Below are 17,864 nucleotides of genomic sequence, written 5' to 3' on the forward strand. Positions count from 1 at the left end.
CATCAGCATCAGTAGTCTTAATAGAAATGTGCAGGTATGTACTTATTATAAGCAAATCTTGCAGCAGGCCGATGTACTCAGTTCAGCAACCAAAACAATCTAACTCCCAGATTCTCAGATTTATAGATTTATTAGTAAGATTTACGGAATACAATGCTGCCAGGGAACTTAAGACACTGTACAAAGATTTCACAACTTGATAATGCTAAATGTTACAAATGTAAACAAGGAGATAATAGAATGAAGGAGGAAACAAGAAGAGTAATGAGAAAGAAAGGAAGTGTAACAATTTGAAGACAGCGATAATAATGATGATACTTAATCTCAGGTCCTTTAAAGATGATTTATTGATCTATGTAAAACAAAGGTACAGGATTCAAATGCAATTTTATCCCTAGAGCTTCCACAGATAGTATAGGCTTTAGAAGCCAAGGTGTTTGGGTTTAAATCTTAATTTCCAGCTCCATCAATTATTACTGTGTCACATGGAGCACATTATTTAACTTTTAAGTGGTCTATCTCATAAGGTCGTGGTAAAAATTAAATAAGTTAATGAATATAAATGCTTAAAACAGGATATATATATATATATATATATAATAAATAGTTGATAAATGTTAATTATTTCAACTCTGATATTATTGTTCTATTTTTGTTGTTGAGTCCAGCATCAAATGTTAACATTATTGTATGTATTACCATGTTTTATACGAATAGCAATAAATATTTTGTTAACCTCCTTTCTGATCTTAGAATCACTTCATTGTTATCTCCTACTTTTAGAATCATGATCACATTTCAGAGCTGAAAACACTGTATTTGTCATATATATTTCTAATATTAACTTCTACCAACTAAATTTTGGAAATTACTACCATGTTGTTAAAGGAAAACCTGTTCTACTCAAGACACTTCTGACATCAAATGTGTGGGTTGTCCACATGAACCAAATCCCTAATTCTCTGCAGACACTAAGTGTTCTACAATTTAACTGAATTCTGACACTCAGTGCAGATTGCAGAGGTTAAGGGGTTAGTCTCATAAGACTGCTTCCCATTTCAGATGCCAAGAGCAAACACTGGATTCTCAGGTACCCATACTTCAGCCCAGCTTGGTTACATATTGGGATTCCCATGACCCTTCCTCAGGCTCAATAATTTGCTATAATGGCACAAAGAATTCAGAGAAATATATTATAAAAGATATAAATGATATATCTTTTATTATAAAAGATATAATTTATTATAAAAGATATAAATGAATAACCAGGTGAAGAGGTACATTAGGCGAGGTCCGGAAGGGTCCTAAGCACAGGAGCTTCTGTCCCCATAGTTAGGAATGTGCCACCTTCCTAGCATACTGATGCATTCACCAACCCAAAAGCTCTATAGGTTTTCATAGAGATTCCATAACGTAGACGCAATTGATTAAATCATTAGCCATTCTTGAGTTATTAATTCTATCCCCAGCCCCTTTACGATCTCTCCTCCTCCCTCCACAGAGGTCAAGGGTGGGGCTGAAAATTCCAACCCTCTAATCAGAGGTTTGGTTCTTTTGGCAATGAGCCCCACTCTCCAAGAGTCACCTCATTACCATAAATACAAGTATAGTTGAAAGGGGCTTATTATGAAAAACAAAAGACACTCCTCTCATCCTTACTACTCATGAAATTCCTAGGGTTTTAGAAACTCTGTGCCAGGAACCAGAGATGAAGACCAAATATATGATTTCTTATTATATCACCGTATCACAGCTATTCTAATATTTTAAATTCAAAACATTCAAAAACGAAATATCTCCTTACTCTGCCCCTTCCACTTGCCATATTTCCTTATTTCAGTCACTCAGGCCTAATTCTTGGGAATTACCTCCAAGTCATTTTACACATTATCCTCCCCTTCCTTTGCTCTCCAATACAGCTCTCAAAATCCATACATAAGCCTCCTAATTATGTCTCTTTTTTCATTCTCAGCTCTGCTCCAATCCACCTGGTTCATCTTCCTTAAAACATCACTTACTTAGACACATTCTGTTTGCTTTAGGGGTTTCCTATTGCCAGTGATATCCAACTCCGAACCACAGAATTCAAGGCTCATTACAATCTGATTCCACCTTTTCTATTTAAAGAATGTTTCATACAAACTTTTCTGTCTCCTGAACCTAGCACTCTGCCTTATTCATGCTTTTCTTTCCCATGAAAAATGATCATCAAATAAGAATGACCATCAAAGTTTGTTCAAACTTCAAGACAAATCTTGGCTCTGTAAAACCTCTCTCATATCTTAGCACACTGATCTTGTTCTCCTTCACATCTCTACTATAGTAATTACCTAACTGTTTACTAATAAGACAGTGACCCTTTATCAGTTACTATCCTCTACTTCTCCATTTTGGTTTTCCCCAAAACAGTTTAATTTTAACAGTTTCCCCAAAACAGTTTTAATTTATATGAAATTTACAGGGACATAATACCTCGAAGCTCAGAGCCTTAAATAACTCTAGGCCAAGAGTTGATACCAAATGCTTGCTGAATTGAATTCATTTCTGCTATTGTCTGCCATCAACTTCTTGCCAGGAGGCACAAATATTATTGTCATGATGTCACTGTCTCAGAAGCAGCCTCATAAGAGCATTCAGTGTGCATCACTATTACCTTCACCATTATGACTCTTCCTACTATTTTTGTTCCCTAAGCATAATGGAAAGGCATTAATATAACGGTTATTTTTTATTAACATTTTAATAAGAAAGGCCATTTACCATGTTAAAAGCTGATTTTTTTTTTAAAGTTGAATTTAAAAAGTTACAATAGTCACATTTTGAGTTCTGCAAAAATGAGTCACTTCCTATATGCTATGGACCACAAAATTAAAAATACTTCATAAATTCAACTGATTTTGTTGGACAAACTTATTACTGTGAACTTTTCAGGTACAACATCAAGTCTAGACTAGAGGGCTTTTTATCCGAAATACTTAAGACAGGTTATTTAGAAAAAAATAGGTGGAAAGACCAAATTTATTATTATTTAAATTATTTATTTAAAAAAATAAATAAGAAGTACAACTTTGTAAGAACCAATTTCCACCAACTTGTTTCCTGAGCACTGCTTTCTCTCTACGAAATCTTTTCAGCCTTAGGGCTCAACTGTCAAATAACCTAAATCACAGTTCCTGAGAAACTGGCACTGAACGAATTTCTTTTATAAATAAATTAAAGGACAATGGTACAGGAGTATTTATTTTCTACAAAACCCATTTTAAATTATTACAAAGATACAAATGTAGCTATTTTAATAATTCCTTTGGTTACTTCAAGACCAATATATATTTGGCTTTCTGAAAAGTGCTTCCTAAACAAAAAACAGTGTTTACTCTACTCTAGTGATCTTAAGAATCCTGTAATATGTCCTGAGAAGTGAAGTTTCATCACCTACCTTTCAAAAAGTTGAAATCAATTAGTTAAATGAAACTTGTCACACACTTTATATCACTTGGGCATTTTTCTTTTACACATATCTAGAAGTAATTGAATTTCAGTGGGAAGTGACGACTTGTTAAAACATAGTTTTCCTTGGAAGCCTTTCTATCTAAGGGAGTTCTGCTTTGTAAATCTATTCTATGCTTCTTGAACCTATACATTCTAACAAGTTTAATTCAATATCTTACTGCGTATTTTTAGACAGCACTGTGCTGCATTCAAGATGCAATTTCTGTGACCAAGGTTATTCATTTAACAGAGTATCACGATACTAACTCAATCTTTTTATAAAACACAAAAATCATAAACCTGTGCTTCTGCTGATGAATCTTTCCTTCTTTGCAGGGATAAAGAGAATAACACTCAAAAGCTATAGCAAATTTAAAATTCCTCTCTCATTCTTGTTATAGATATACAAGAGAATGGATATGATTCATCTACAAAGAATTTCCCAAGGCATCAATAAAACATAAAGAAGAAAAGCTGAAGAGTTAAAGTGAGCTGTAACTGGATTTTTATCTTTACTTTAGAGACTAAAGGAAATACAATTGTTTCAGAAAAACAAGTTAACAAAGTAGCTAAAGACAATCTCATAAGATTGTAAACATTCATTCATTCTCAAATAATTATATATCTGACAGATATTAATTTTCCTGATGCTTCTCTGTTTTGCCCACAATGCATTTCAGAATTCCTGTTACGGCATGCATGATGCTGTATTTTCTGTATAATCCTCTTTTCTATGACTACCTTCTCTACTAACTCATAAATGTGAGCCTATCAAGCAGCAGCATTTATAAGCTTTGATTCTGCACAGGTTCCTTAATCTCTCTAAGACTCAGGTTTCCTCATCTGTAGAATAGTAACAATAATATCTATATTGTGGGGTTGTTGTGGGATATCAAATATCTCTGACACACAGTGGTTGTTTAATAAATGCTGGTTATTATTATACCTTAACAGTCTTTGAACCTATGTTCTAAGAATTTACTGACTATTTTATGAACTAGAAGAGACTTAACGTTCACTATAATTTAATGGACTCATATTAAATATGAGGAAACTAAAGCAGTCAAAAAGCTTCTTTGTGACAATAAATAGTGATAAATAGTAAGCCTCAAAACTAAGTCTCTACACTCAAGTCTAGTGCTTCATCCCAATCCTCTCTCTCCAGAAACTTTATCTACTCCATAGTTTCATTATGGAAAGCAAACGTCTAGTTCTGACCTAGCCTCTATCCTCTTGCCAAGCTGGATGCCATTCCACCAACTCAATTTACCATTTCAAATTACATTTCTCATACTCTCTCTCTAGCCACATCTCCTCCAGAATTCTATAGTTCTTTAAATAACATAAATCTTTTGCCGGCCACCCAGGCTCAAAGAGGTGAGAAGAATGAAGATAAAGTGAGTCAACATTTACTCTGCACCTACTATGCATTAAGTACCCAACCAGGTTATTCATCTGTATTACCTCACCTGTGAAGGAGAGTTGTCATAATTAGAAAAACGAGGAAACAAACCTTCCAAAGCAACTTGCCTCACCTTACCCAGTAAGAATAAGTTGTAGTGCTGGAAACTGAGCCCAAGTCTCTCTGACTTAACCCATTCAGACATTGTCTATACATCAACAAATAGGTACCTGTGTCTTTGTGTTTTAACTTTTTAAAAAATGGAGTAACAATATATATTACTCTATAAACCTTTCTTTTTTCAAGTTTGACAATAAGTCTGTATTTCTATGGCAGTTTTACTTCATTTTGCTCATTAGCAACAAAGTTTATAGATAATTTTATATATGAAAATATTCAAGAAACTCACTTTTTCTTGATTAGTAAGATAATATCTAAACTTCCATACAAGATCTTGTTCTTCATATGTAAGTTGCTTGGTTGGTGGATAACTCACAATAATCTACAACAAAGAAAAAAAAAAACTACTTTTGTCAAATAAAAAAAGTCTTCCTATATATTTCCATTTCATTCAAAATTTTTCATTCATTTAAATATATCTATAATTGAACTATTATAGAAGCAAGGAGAATATACATGCAGCCAAGTAAGACTTAAATTTGCTGCATTTATCAGTTCAAAAAGTATATTAGAGTATAAGAGGAGAAAAAGATAAGATAAAAAAAAGTCAAGTTCCATATTAGAAAAAAAGTATGTAATTGCAGAGCTAATTTACTTCATCCAAAGACACAACAAATCCAAATAACAAAAGCTCGCCCCCACCAAACTACTGCATGCAAGATAGGCTCAAGGATTGTACAACACAGGGAACAGAGACAATAATTTGTAATAACTGCAAATGGAAAGTAACCCTTAAAAATTGTATAAAACATTTTTTAAAAAATAAAAATGAGGGAAAAAGTCCCCTCCCCCCAACACACACACAAGGAAAAGAAAAAAAAAAAAAAAACACCCAAATGATAAACATTTCTCTTGTTAAGTCAGCGGAAGCTCAGGCAATGTATCTTAGGGCCAGTTTCTAAGAACACTATATCAAGAAAGCATATACTATTTGCAGTTCTGTCTCTAGGGCTAATATATTTCCTGAAAGCCCCCAAATGATATAAAACTACAGAAATGTGAAGTTGTTGAAATTACATAGGGTTCATTAACCTGTGTCTGAATCACTTTTAAGTGATGTGCTATCGCATCAGTTGCAACCAAAATACCCACTTAATTATTTTTAAATTAATATTTTATAAATTCTCTTACATTCAGTTGATCTCTTGTGGCAGCATTAGGTTTGAGATCGTGGTCAGAAGGTCCACTTCTTAAACTCCGGGCAAGTTTGTGGTGTTTGCTCTCAACTAAATTTTCCTATAAATTATTTAAGAATATTAAGCAACAATGTAAATTTCACCAGTAAGCAGTTTCAACAGCCACTTAGAAATAGAAAAGTAAATAGTTACTTATTTAAGACCAGTTTATAATATTTAACATTTTATTCGTGTTACAACTTTAGTCTCCTATGTATCTTGTGGTGATAGGGAAAGTAAGCATAACTTATGCTTCACCAGGCGCACTTGAGCATGCCATTCCAGTTTCTTGTTTTAACTCTCCATTGTATTCAGGGTTTTATACCCTCTACCCACTCAAATGTTACCTTCATTCCAAAATCTCCCCTGGCAGCTCAGATTAAAGCACTCCCGCTTCCTATGAGCTACTAGTGACTTCGTGATATAATTGTATTATCATCTTAGAGTTTAACTGCCAGTAGTAACTGAGGGCAGGGACAATGAATGACCAAAATGCTTAACTATTTTACCTATGGCCAAAATCATTAGTTTTGAACATACTGTCTTTGCTTAAGAGACTTTATTTTATTCACTTTTTCATGTGTGAATTGTCTGTTCATGTTTTTTTCCTAATTTTGCTTTTTGGTCCTTTATTCTTCAGTTTTTAAGAGTTCTTTACACATTAGATAAATCAGTTCTTTGTCTGTGATGTATGTCACAAATAGTTTCTCCCAGTTTGTCAATTGTCTTTTGACTTAACAGTGCTTTTGCCATGCAAATTTTTTAACATAGTCAAATTTATCAATCATTTCTTTTGTTGCTTCTGGATTTTGACTCAACGTTAGAAAGTCTTTCCCTACACTGATAGTAAAGTACTAGTAAGGTTTCATTTTATAATATTTAAATCCCTGATTCATTTGGAGTTTTTCCTTATGTATGGTGTGATGTGTGGATTTGATTCAATTTCATCTTTTTCCAAATGGCTCATTCCCCAACACTATGCTCCAGTGATGAAATGCCACCTTCGTCAATTTACATATGTACTTGGATCTAGTTCTGGGATTTTTAGTCAGTTCTACCAGTCCATTTGCCACACTTGTAACTGTAGAGTCTGTTTTATTGTCTGACACAGTGATATACCAGCTTAGCGGCACTCAATGTTTGTTAAAATATATTCCTCTGTTTAGTTAATACTAATGGCTACAAATTAAAATTTTTTAACATGGGGGTAAGGAGGGTAGCTTTTTTCTTAATTTTTTGTTTTGTTTTTCCTTGATTGTATTTAAAACTAAAAATTGTTGACAGAGGTCCTAGATCTTTGTTTTTTAATTACAGCATCCATAATATTAAACCTATAATTGTTGACGAGCGTTTTCTTTAGAAAAAAATACACTAAATATACAGACATCTCATTTACCTGACATTTTGGTAGGAGTTAATATGGTCCCAGTATGACAAAACTTGAATACTCTCAACCATTTTGAAGGTAACCATTAGTGTGTTTCAAATATCCAGAATGCAAAATACAATTTGATTTTATAATGAAAATTCAGTGTCAATTTTATTTTTATTTTTTAACCTTTCTATTGGAGTATAATTGCTTTACAATGGTGTGTTAGTTTCTGCTTTATAACAAAGTGAATCAGCTATACATATACATATATCCCCATACCTCTTCCCTCTTGCATCTCCCTCCCTCCCACCCTCCCTATCCCACCCTTCTAGCTGGTCACAAAGCACCGAGCTAATCTCCCTGTGCTATGCGACTGCTTCCCACCAGCTATCCATTTTACATTTGGGAGTGTATATATGTCCATATATATATTACCACTCTCTCACTTTGTCCCAGCATACACTTCCCCCTCCCCGTGTCCTCAAGTCCATTCTCTAGTGGTCTGCATCTTTATTCCCGTCTTGCCCCAGGTTCTTCATGACCATATTTTCTTTTTTTTTTAGATTCCATATATATGGGTTAGCATACGGTATTTGTTTTTCTCTTCTGACTTACTTCACTCTGTACGACGGACTCTAGGTCCATCCACCTCGCTACTAATAACTCAGTGTCGTTTCTTTTTCTGGCTGAGTAAATTCCATTGTATATATGTGCCACAACTTCTTTATCCATTCAGCTGTCGATGGACACTTAGGTTGCTTCCATGCCCTGGCTATTGTAAATACAGCTGCAACGAACATTGTGGTACATGACTATTTTTGAATTCTGGTTTTCTCAGGGTACATGCCCAGTGGTGGGACTGCTGGGTCGTATGGTAGTTTTATTTTTAGTTGTTTTAAGGAACCTCCATACTGTTCTCCATAGTGGCTGTATCAATTTATATTCCCACCAACAGTGTATGAGGGTTCCATTTTCTCCACACCCTCTCCAGCATTTACTGTTTGTAGATTTCTTGATGATGGCCATTCTGACCAGTGTGAGATGATATCGCAATGTAGTTTTGATTTGCATTTCTCTAATGATTAATGATGTTGAGCATTCTTTCATGTGTTTGGTGACAATCTGTATATCTTCTTTGGAGAAATGTCTATTTAGGTCGTCTGCCCAATTTTGGATTGCGCTGTTTGTTTTCTTGATATTGAGCTGCATGATCTACTTGTAAATTTTGGAGATTAATCCTTTGTTGGTTGCTTCATTTGCAAATATTTTCTCCCATTCTGAGGGTTGTCTTTTGGTCTTGTTTATGGTTTCCTTTGCTGTGCAAAAGCTTTGAAGTTTCATTAGGTCCCATTTGTTTATTTTTGTTTTTATTTCCATTTCTCTAGCAGGTGGGTCAAAAAGGATCTTGCTGGGATTTATGTCACAGAGTGTTCTGCCTATGTTTTCCTCTACAAGTTTGATAGTGTCTGGCCTTACATTTAGGTCTTTAATCCATTTTGAGTTTATTTTTGTGTATGGTGATAGGGAGTGACCTAATTTCATTCTTTTACATGTAGCTGTCCAGTTTTCCCAGCACCACTTATTGAAGAGGCTGTCTTTTCTCCCTGGTATATTCTTGCCTCCTTTATCAAAGGTAAGGTGACCATATGTGTGTGGGTTTATCTCTGGGCTTTCTATCCTGTTCCATCGATCTATATTTCTGTTTTTGTGCCAGTACCATACTGTCTTGATTACTGTAACTTTGTAGTATAGTCTGAAGTCAGGGAGCCTGATTCCTCCAGCTCCGTTTTTCTTTCTCAAGATTGCTTTGGCTATTCAGGGTCTTTTGTGTTTCCATACAAATTGTGAAATTTTTTGTTCTAGTTCTGTGAAAAATGCCAGTGATAGTTTGATAGGGATTGCATTGAATCTGGAGATTGCTTTGGGTAGTATAGTCATTTTCACAATGTTGATTCTTCCAATCCACGGTGTCAATTTTAGATCTATTAACTTTATTTTATTATGCTAGGCATAGGATCTGTGAAGGTACTTAGGTGTTTGTTTCTAAGATTCCCGAGTGACCTTTGTTTTCTAACTTTTTATTCGCTTTTCCCCCCTATTTCTTCCTTTGATGTTAGGCCATCAGCCATTACTTCCTGCTCTAATGAACTGTATTTACTCCAGTCATCATGTTTTCAACTTCCCATGTACTACTTTTTATCTACTTTGTTCTGATTAGGAAGGTAATTAATCTAATTAGAAATGTATAAAATAAGGAGAAAATAGTTCAGAGTGATATAAATGAATTCTAAGTGTAAATATCACAGTATCTATTATGTTGCTATAAGGATTTTTTGCCTGGAACTTTCTAAATCTGAAGTCATCAAATTAAATCTCTGCTGCAAAGTAGGAATTCTTCCTCTTTCTTATTCCTGAGAGAGCTATCATCTCAACAATCCAATGCAGGTATATCAAAATCCTCCAAGACACCATAATCCAAATTGAATAGTTCTAGTAGCTACAATAATCTTCCCTGTTTTTCAACAAAATCAGTCTCCCTAAAATTTCCATCCATTGATCTTAGTGTTATCTTCTGGTATAAATAAATTTCCCTTCTGTTATGATGACAATCTTTCAAATACTTGTTACCTCAAGTCCTTCAAGACTACATTCCATAGCTTTTTCAATAATTCAAACAAAATGGTTCCCCAACACTATACTATCTTGACCTTTTTTGAAGGTGTTAATATTTTTTGCAAAGATTCCATCTGAACCTGATTACATATATCAATAGCTGAAGTGAATTTATGAATCACCTTTAAATAACCAATGTAGTTACAGATATAGTTTTTAAAAAGAAAGTGTATGATGTGGATCTAAGTCATAATCACTCTGGAAAAAAGAATTTTCATAAGAAATTTGACAATGACTCACCATAGACATCTGAGGGTCAGGAACTTTCACTATCTCAAAGCTTGTTAAGATTGGAGATGACTCATCACCATCCTGGATTACAGCATAACAAGTTTAAAAAAAAAAATTTTTAACCAAATGGTTAAAACGTCATACATGATCATGTGCACTCTAATGTATTTTAATTTTTAATGAACATCATTCCTCCCTTTAAAATATTATCTTCTTTCAACTATATTTTAAAAATACATATCCATTTTTTACCTTTTGTTGCTGATAAAATATTTTGAGAAAAATAAACTAACAATAAAAAAAATCTGTATTATAGTTTTTAGAGATATGAGGTCTGGAAATTAGTAGATTGTCTCTGTCCGGATTTTGTTTTAAACTTTGTTTACAATGACTGAGTCAAAATAGTATGTCCTAATTTTCAAACTGAGAACAAGAAACCAAAGAGTATAATTAAAATATGGCACAATGGATCTGTCACATCATTTGCAAAAACTACTAAGTGGATTTTGGTAATTTTTCAAATTATCACAATTAAGTTCCACTCAGATAAGTAGAATTTTAAATGTGGGTTAACATTACTCAAACTTACATACGACTAGAAACTCAGCAGCATTGCTTCTCAGAGGATACTTAACGCAATGCAAATTTGAATAGCAAGAATCAATCCATCAATTCTTAAGAAATAAATCTGTCTTATTTTGTTGGTATTATCATTTTTGAAGAATTTTGGCTTTTACTTTTATCCAATTCAGGCAAGAAAGGTAATTCTGCATAATAAATATCACTACATACATCCTGGAAAAGGATAAACTAATTAAGGTTGAAATTCATTTCCTCACAACTGTACACCTAGCGTCAAATTTTTCTGTCAATTTCCAAATGCTAGCATATTTCCAATTTTAAATATGAACAACAAAATCAGGAGAGACTGAAAGAAGGCAAGTATTGTGACTTTACTTTAGGTTCAGTAATTGAGTCCTAGAAAAAAACACAAATTCCCACAGCCATTGTTTAACAAGCTGGTTCTCAGTCACAACATCAGAAAACACATTTATCAGCCCAACTGTGACAAGTAATCTTCACTAAGGCTATCTGTCACAAAAGACAGGTGACAAGAAAGTCTATTTCCATTAGATTCAATACACTGGCCCAGCAATCTTTACACTAAGTGGAAATATGACAGGGTAGGTAGACAGGCATTAATTTATGGGCAATTTTCAAGAAGCAGTAGAAAGGGGTCAAGAACCTTTTCAAAAATACTTGAAATTCTTCTAATTTCTATTCTGTTATTATTTCATCTATCAACAAAGCTGTCTTTCAAAAGATCCTTCAAGTCTCTAATGATTGAAAGTACCATCACCATTAGCATGGTTCTGCACTATAAACTCCATATAGGCAGGAAATATTGCTTTTAATGAAATTACATATAGTAAAAATGTAAAAAGTGATTTTATTAAGAATGTATTGGTAACAAAACAATTTCACTCACCTACGTTTCCCTTTTTAATGTAGTCTTTCTAATGAATTAGCAAACAATATTAAATAGTCTACATTCTTATCTTTTTTTTCCCCCAGAGAGTATTATTTATAAAATAAAAAGCTGAAACAAGTTCACTTTTCCTAACCTTTTACTTTAGGAAGGGGTACAAGCTAAAGGGAAAAATACATTAACTTGAAAAGTACCAGAAAAATGATCACAAATTAACTATACAAACCCTAAACCTTCATTATGAAAACATCTTTCAAATAGTAATTTAATAGTTATAAAACATATATTTTTAAAAAATCACTTGTGACAACTTTAACAAATAACACTAATGTGTAAAGGTAATTTAAAAGTGCTGCTTCTAATGAACAAATAAACTGCATATAGCTTAGCTCTATGCTAGAAGAAATATTATTCTATTATGCCATGTATCAAAAGTCTGTCCTCATTCACACTGATTCTGATTCGCACTGTCCTCATAAGCACTTGTCTCAGTACTTCCAAAATAACAGAAGGTACCTAATTTATGTGGTTTTGAACTATGCATACTATTATTTCTGTAGTACTAAAATGAAGACCCATAAATAAGCATTTAAGGCACAGATATTTTTCAAGTAGCTAGATATCAAATATATAACTGCTTTCTTTTGGTAATGAACAGACCAGAGCAAATTCATAACTTCATATTCATTACCACTCAGCCTACTGATAACATGGTTTTCTTAATTCTGCATATATTATATAAATGAACATTTATAAGGTATTTCATAAGCATACTTATGTTGGAATTGTTACATATACAATTCCAACACATTACATACACATTCAAATAACAAACATATCCTTACCATTCAATAGCCTACCACATAAAACATATGATTCCCTCTTTCTACTTTTCAAATGGACACTAATTGTTTATGAAGCTACTGCTTTAATGTCTTACTTGCCAATTTACAGAACAATTAATCAAAAAGTTTTTAATCTCTTGTATATTTATTGAATTCTATAACCCAGAACTGCATTACATGAGTGATCAGCTTTTGTAATCTTGTTGTAGCTATATGATTTGATTTGTGTATATACAAACAGCTGCTGCTGACAGCTGTCTGCTGCCATTCTGCAGCCAAAGAATTCATCCCAGCAGGAAAAACGGTAAATTGTTTTTAATGTTTCCCGTCCCTTCTACTTTAGAGACCATAAACAGTTCCAAGGAAAATACCTTTTCATAATAAACAATACCATATTCCTTATCATCACACTTGACACATCGAAACTCAACCATCAAGTACATGAAATTAGAACTTCGTTTTTCACTCTAAAAGAAAAAAACAAGATTTTTTATGAAAAATGATTTTCTTCAACCTCAGTTTGTATCATTATTCCCAATTCAGTAATACATGGATTCTATCAAATATAATTTAAACTGTAACAAATTTTTATTTCATTATTATAAATGCACTGTTTTACACAGCACTGCTATTTCATTATATACAGCACTACTGTTTTATCCAGAAGTGTCTACTACTCACTTATAACTCCCTCCTCAAACTTAATGACATTTTTGGTTTATTCAGTAGTATGAATTCTATTATATAACATTTTAAAGGTATTTCATATACATTTGCAGGAGAATTATTTTATTTAAAAAAAATTTGTATTTCTAATAATTTTAAGCAAAGAACAGTTCACCCTTAAACCATATGGACTAATCTAACTGTAGAAATTAATATAAGTATAACAAAAAAACAAAAGTAAAACAAAGTGCATGTAACTAAGGACAGAGGTCATTTGAGCTTAACACATAAAACATTTACAAGTTTTTCACAATTTATAAACGGTCTTAAAGTAACTTGTAATCATTTGTAAAGTTTGATCAATACACTTTAAATACACTGGGAATAGTTACTTCTTCCCCAACATATAAAATGCTGATTGTGTGTATAAATGTGTCCCCTTAAAAAAGCAAATATTATGTTAATAATGAAGTGAAAATAAAATTAAATTTAAAAGGGTGATTAGTCCTGACCCAAAACAGTTTGAAAAATGGCTTTAAATCTATATGTATATAATCATAAAGATCTAAGGAGGTCACTTAAACTGTTCAGCTTTATGAAGCATATTATAATCTAGTATGATAATAGATAGCCTCCTGTGTTTTAAAGAGTGCAGATAGAGTGAGTGAAAAAGGATGGGCAAAGTATGCTCTAATGTTACATTTTCTAAACCCAGGGGTATCTAAGTTGAAGAATAGAAAAATTAAAAATATTTTTTCATTAAAAATAGGAAAAAGAAAAAAGCATTTTGATTAAACTATTTTTGGAATGTGACTATTATCAAAATTCAAAAAAGTAAAATTTTCTTCCAGTTTCAGTATATAAGAATGTATTATGAATACATTTAGAAAAGATGCCCAGTATTCATACTGAATATAAATGTTGTTAGACACTACTAATTTGTTTTTAAAAAATGAACAATGTCAAAATTTTATTTTTCTAAGTGTTCACCGTAAAATGACAAATTTCTCTCTTTCCACCTGCTGAAAACTGTTGAAAGAACACAAATCAAGTCAGTTGTGCCATGTGGTGATCACTATAAGCTACGCATTTCACAAAATTGCTATTCCTCTCTCCTAATGTGATTAATATATAAGCATTATTTCTGCTCTCTAGACATAGAGTGTTAGGCCAAACATCTAGTATTTCAGTGCTAGTGTACATAAAAAACTTTTTTGTCGTTCTAACTTTTGTAAAGAGTTTCACTGAAGCCATCTTTTCATTGAACATATTCTGGACCAATACACAAGATCAAGAAAGCACACGAATTACTTGAACCATGTAACCTCATTAAGTGTGCACAGCCCTATATGTACTAAATAAGACAAGGAATATCTTAATTGGGGAGAGGAATTGCTATTGATGACTTAAGGTAACTGAAGTGAAGAGGTTGTTTTGACACTATGTTGACAGATTTATCCAATCAACTTGGACATAAACTGCCATATGGAGAAAGAGAGAACATACAAGTGAGGCATCAAGATTAACATGGGCTTCACTTATATGATATTTAGTATACTTATGATATCCACTACCTATTTCAGGGTTCAAGAGAACACTAAAATATAAGAAAGGCAGATATCCTAAGCTTTCCTTTTATTAGCATAAACCTCACAACTAGAGGTAATCCTCAATGCTCCCACATTTGAGAGATACCTGGCAATAAATAGTTCTTCTAAAAATTTTTTCAGTTAAAATTCTGGAGAAAATATTTTGAAATAAAAAAGAGGGATACAACCCACCTCATTTATCATTTCTATTTCTCTAAATGTCAATCTGTCCAGCCAATCTACTTTCACCATGTGACCTTGTCGATGAGCTTTGGTGAGCTGCAAAAAATATATAATGCAGAAAATTTTAAGAGATAGATCTCACAGAAAGGAGGATAAAGAATGGAAATGATCATCAACATGACACTGGAAGTACTAGCTAATGCAAAGAAAAAGGAAATAAATGATATACAGATTGGGAAGAAATAAATAATACTTTCTTTATTCAAAGGTGACATGATCATTTATGTAGAAAATATTTTTAAATGGACAAAAAGCTCCTGGAACTAATAAGCAATTACAGCAAGGAGGATACAAGGTTCATATATAAAAGTCAATCTCTTTCTTATATATTGTTACCAGCAATCAATAAGTAAAATTTGAAATTAAAAACACAATATCAAATCACAGTATCATTTACATTAGTGCCTCCCAAAAATCAAATTGGTATAAATCTAACAAAATATGTACAATATCTATGTGATGAAAACTAAAAAACTCTGATGAACAAAATCAAAGAAGAAGTAAATTAATGGGCTCAGGGTAAGATGACTCAATATTGTCAAGATGTCAGTACTTCCCAACTTGATTTATAGATTCAAAGCAATCCTAGTCCATAAACAAAACAAAACAAAACAAAAAAAATCTCAGCATGTTATTTTGTAGATATCAACAAACTGATTCTAAAGTTTATATGGAAAGGCAAAGGCTCCATAATAGCCAACGCAGTATTGAAGAACAAAACTGGAAGCTATACATTACCCAACTATAAGACTTAATATACAGCTACTGTAATCAAAACATTGTGGTACTGGCAAAAGAATAGATAAATGGATTAATGGAACAGAATGGAGTCCAGAAAAAGTCCACATAAATAGAGTCAATGATCTCTGACCAAGAAGCAGAGGCAATAAAATGGAGCAAAGAGTCTTTTCAAATATCGCTGGGATAACTGGACATGCACATGCAAACAAATATATATAAGCAAAGACCTTACACCCTTCACAAAAATTAACTCAAAATGAATCACAGACCTAAATGTAAATTGCAAAATACAAAACTCCTAGAAGATAACACAGGAGAAAACCTAAATGACCTTGGGTATGGTGACAACTTTTTAGATGCAACACCAAAGGCATAATCCATGAAAGAAATAATTAATAAGCTGGACTTCATTAAAATTAAAAAATTCTGCTCTGTGAAAGACATTGTGAAGAGAATGAGAAAACAAGCCATGGACCGGGAGAAAATATTTGCAAAAGGCACATATGATAAAGGAATGTTGGCCAAAATATACAAAGAACTCTTAAAACTCAACAACAAGAAAATAAGCAACCTGATTTAAAAAATGGGCCAAAGATCTTAATAAACAACTCACCAAAGAAGAGATATGGATGGCAAATAAGCATGTGAAATGATGCTCCACATCATATACCATCAGGGAAATGCAAATTAAAACAATGAGAAATCACTAAACACTTATCAGAATGACCAAGATTTGGAACACTGACAACATCAAATGCAGGTGAGGATGTAGAGCTACAGGAACTCTCATTAATTGCTGGTGGGAATGCAAAAACGTAGAGCCATTCTGGAAGTCAGTGTGGCAGTTTCTTACAAAACTAAACATACTCTTACCATACAGTCCAGGAATTGCCCTCCCTGGTATTTACCCAAAGGAGTTGAATACTTAATGCCCACACAAAAGCCTGCACATGGATATTTATAGCGACTTTATTTATAATAACCAAAACCTGGAAGCAATTCAGATGGCCTTCATCAAGTGAATGGATAAATGAATACATTCAAACAATGTTATGCAGTGCTAAAAGGAAAGGAGGTATCAATCAATGAAAAGACATGGAGGAACCTTAAGTACACATTACTTGCACATTGCTAAGTGAAAGAGGTCAATCTGAAAAGGCTAGGTACAGTATGATTACAACTAAAGAAAAGGTATTGATAAAACTATGGAGATAATAAAAAGATAACTAGTTGCCCAGGGTTGGGGGGGAAGAAGGGATGTATAAGTGGAGCACAGAAGATTTTTAGGGCAGTAAAACTACTCTGTATCATACTATAATGATGGACAAATGAATTAAACATTTGTCAAAGCCCATAGAATGTACAATACCAAGAGAGAACACTGAGGTATACGGTCTTTGGGTGATTATGAGTTGTCAGTATAGGTTCATCAATTGTAACAAACTGTAACAAATGTACCACTGTGGTGAGAGGTGTTGACAATAGGAGAGGCTATGCATGTGCTGGGGCAGAGTGTATATGAGAAATATCTGTACCTTCCTCTTAGTATTGCTGTGAATGTAAAACTGTTCAACAAAAATAAAATCTTTAAAAAATCTAAAAAATCAAAAAAAGAAGTGTTATGTCACCTTCACATTTGATACATTCCTATACACAACAGAAGCCACACAAAACTATCAAGATAAGAAATGGACTTGGCTAGAGACGAATCATCATAGTTTTTACAGAAAAACAAAAAATTTTAAATGGTCTACAATCTGCCATCTAAA

The 17,864-nt window shown here is 33.0% G+C and overlaps 1 protein-coding gene across 3 annotated transcripts in view; it reads right to left on the minus strand.

The window, feature by feature from the left end:
- The window catches only part of PIK3C3 (phosphatidylinositol 3-kinase catalytic subunit type 3), a 156,757-nt gene that overhangs the window by 89,514 nt on the left and 49,379 nt on the right, over positions 1–17,864 (minus strand). For all 3 annotated transcript variants that reach the window (XM_079942248.1, XM_079942247.1, XM_079942249.1), the window contains exons 5-9: positions 15,304–15,390; positions 13,228–13,323; positions 10,532–10,603; positions 6,203–6,307; positions 5,301–5,393 (exon numbers count right to left, since the gene is read on the minus strand). In XM_079942248.1, coding sequence (XP_079798374.1) covers positions 5,301–5,393; positions 6,203–6,307; positions 10,532–10,603; positions 13,228–13,323; positions 15,304–15,390 — 453 coding nt within the window. The remainder of the gene's footprint in view (positions 1–5,300; positions 5,394–6,202; positions 6,308–10,531; positions 10,604–13,227; positions 13,324–15,303; positions 15,391–17,864) is intronic.

The sequence above is a fragment of the Stenella coeruleoalba genome (genome assembly GCF_951394435.1).
Source record: "Stenella coeruleoalba genome assembly, chromosome: 14".
Classification (NCBI taxonomy): Eukaryota; Metazoa; Chordata; class Mammalia; order Artiodactyla; family Delphinidae; genus Stenella; species Stenella coeruleoalba.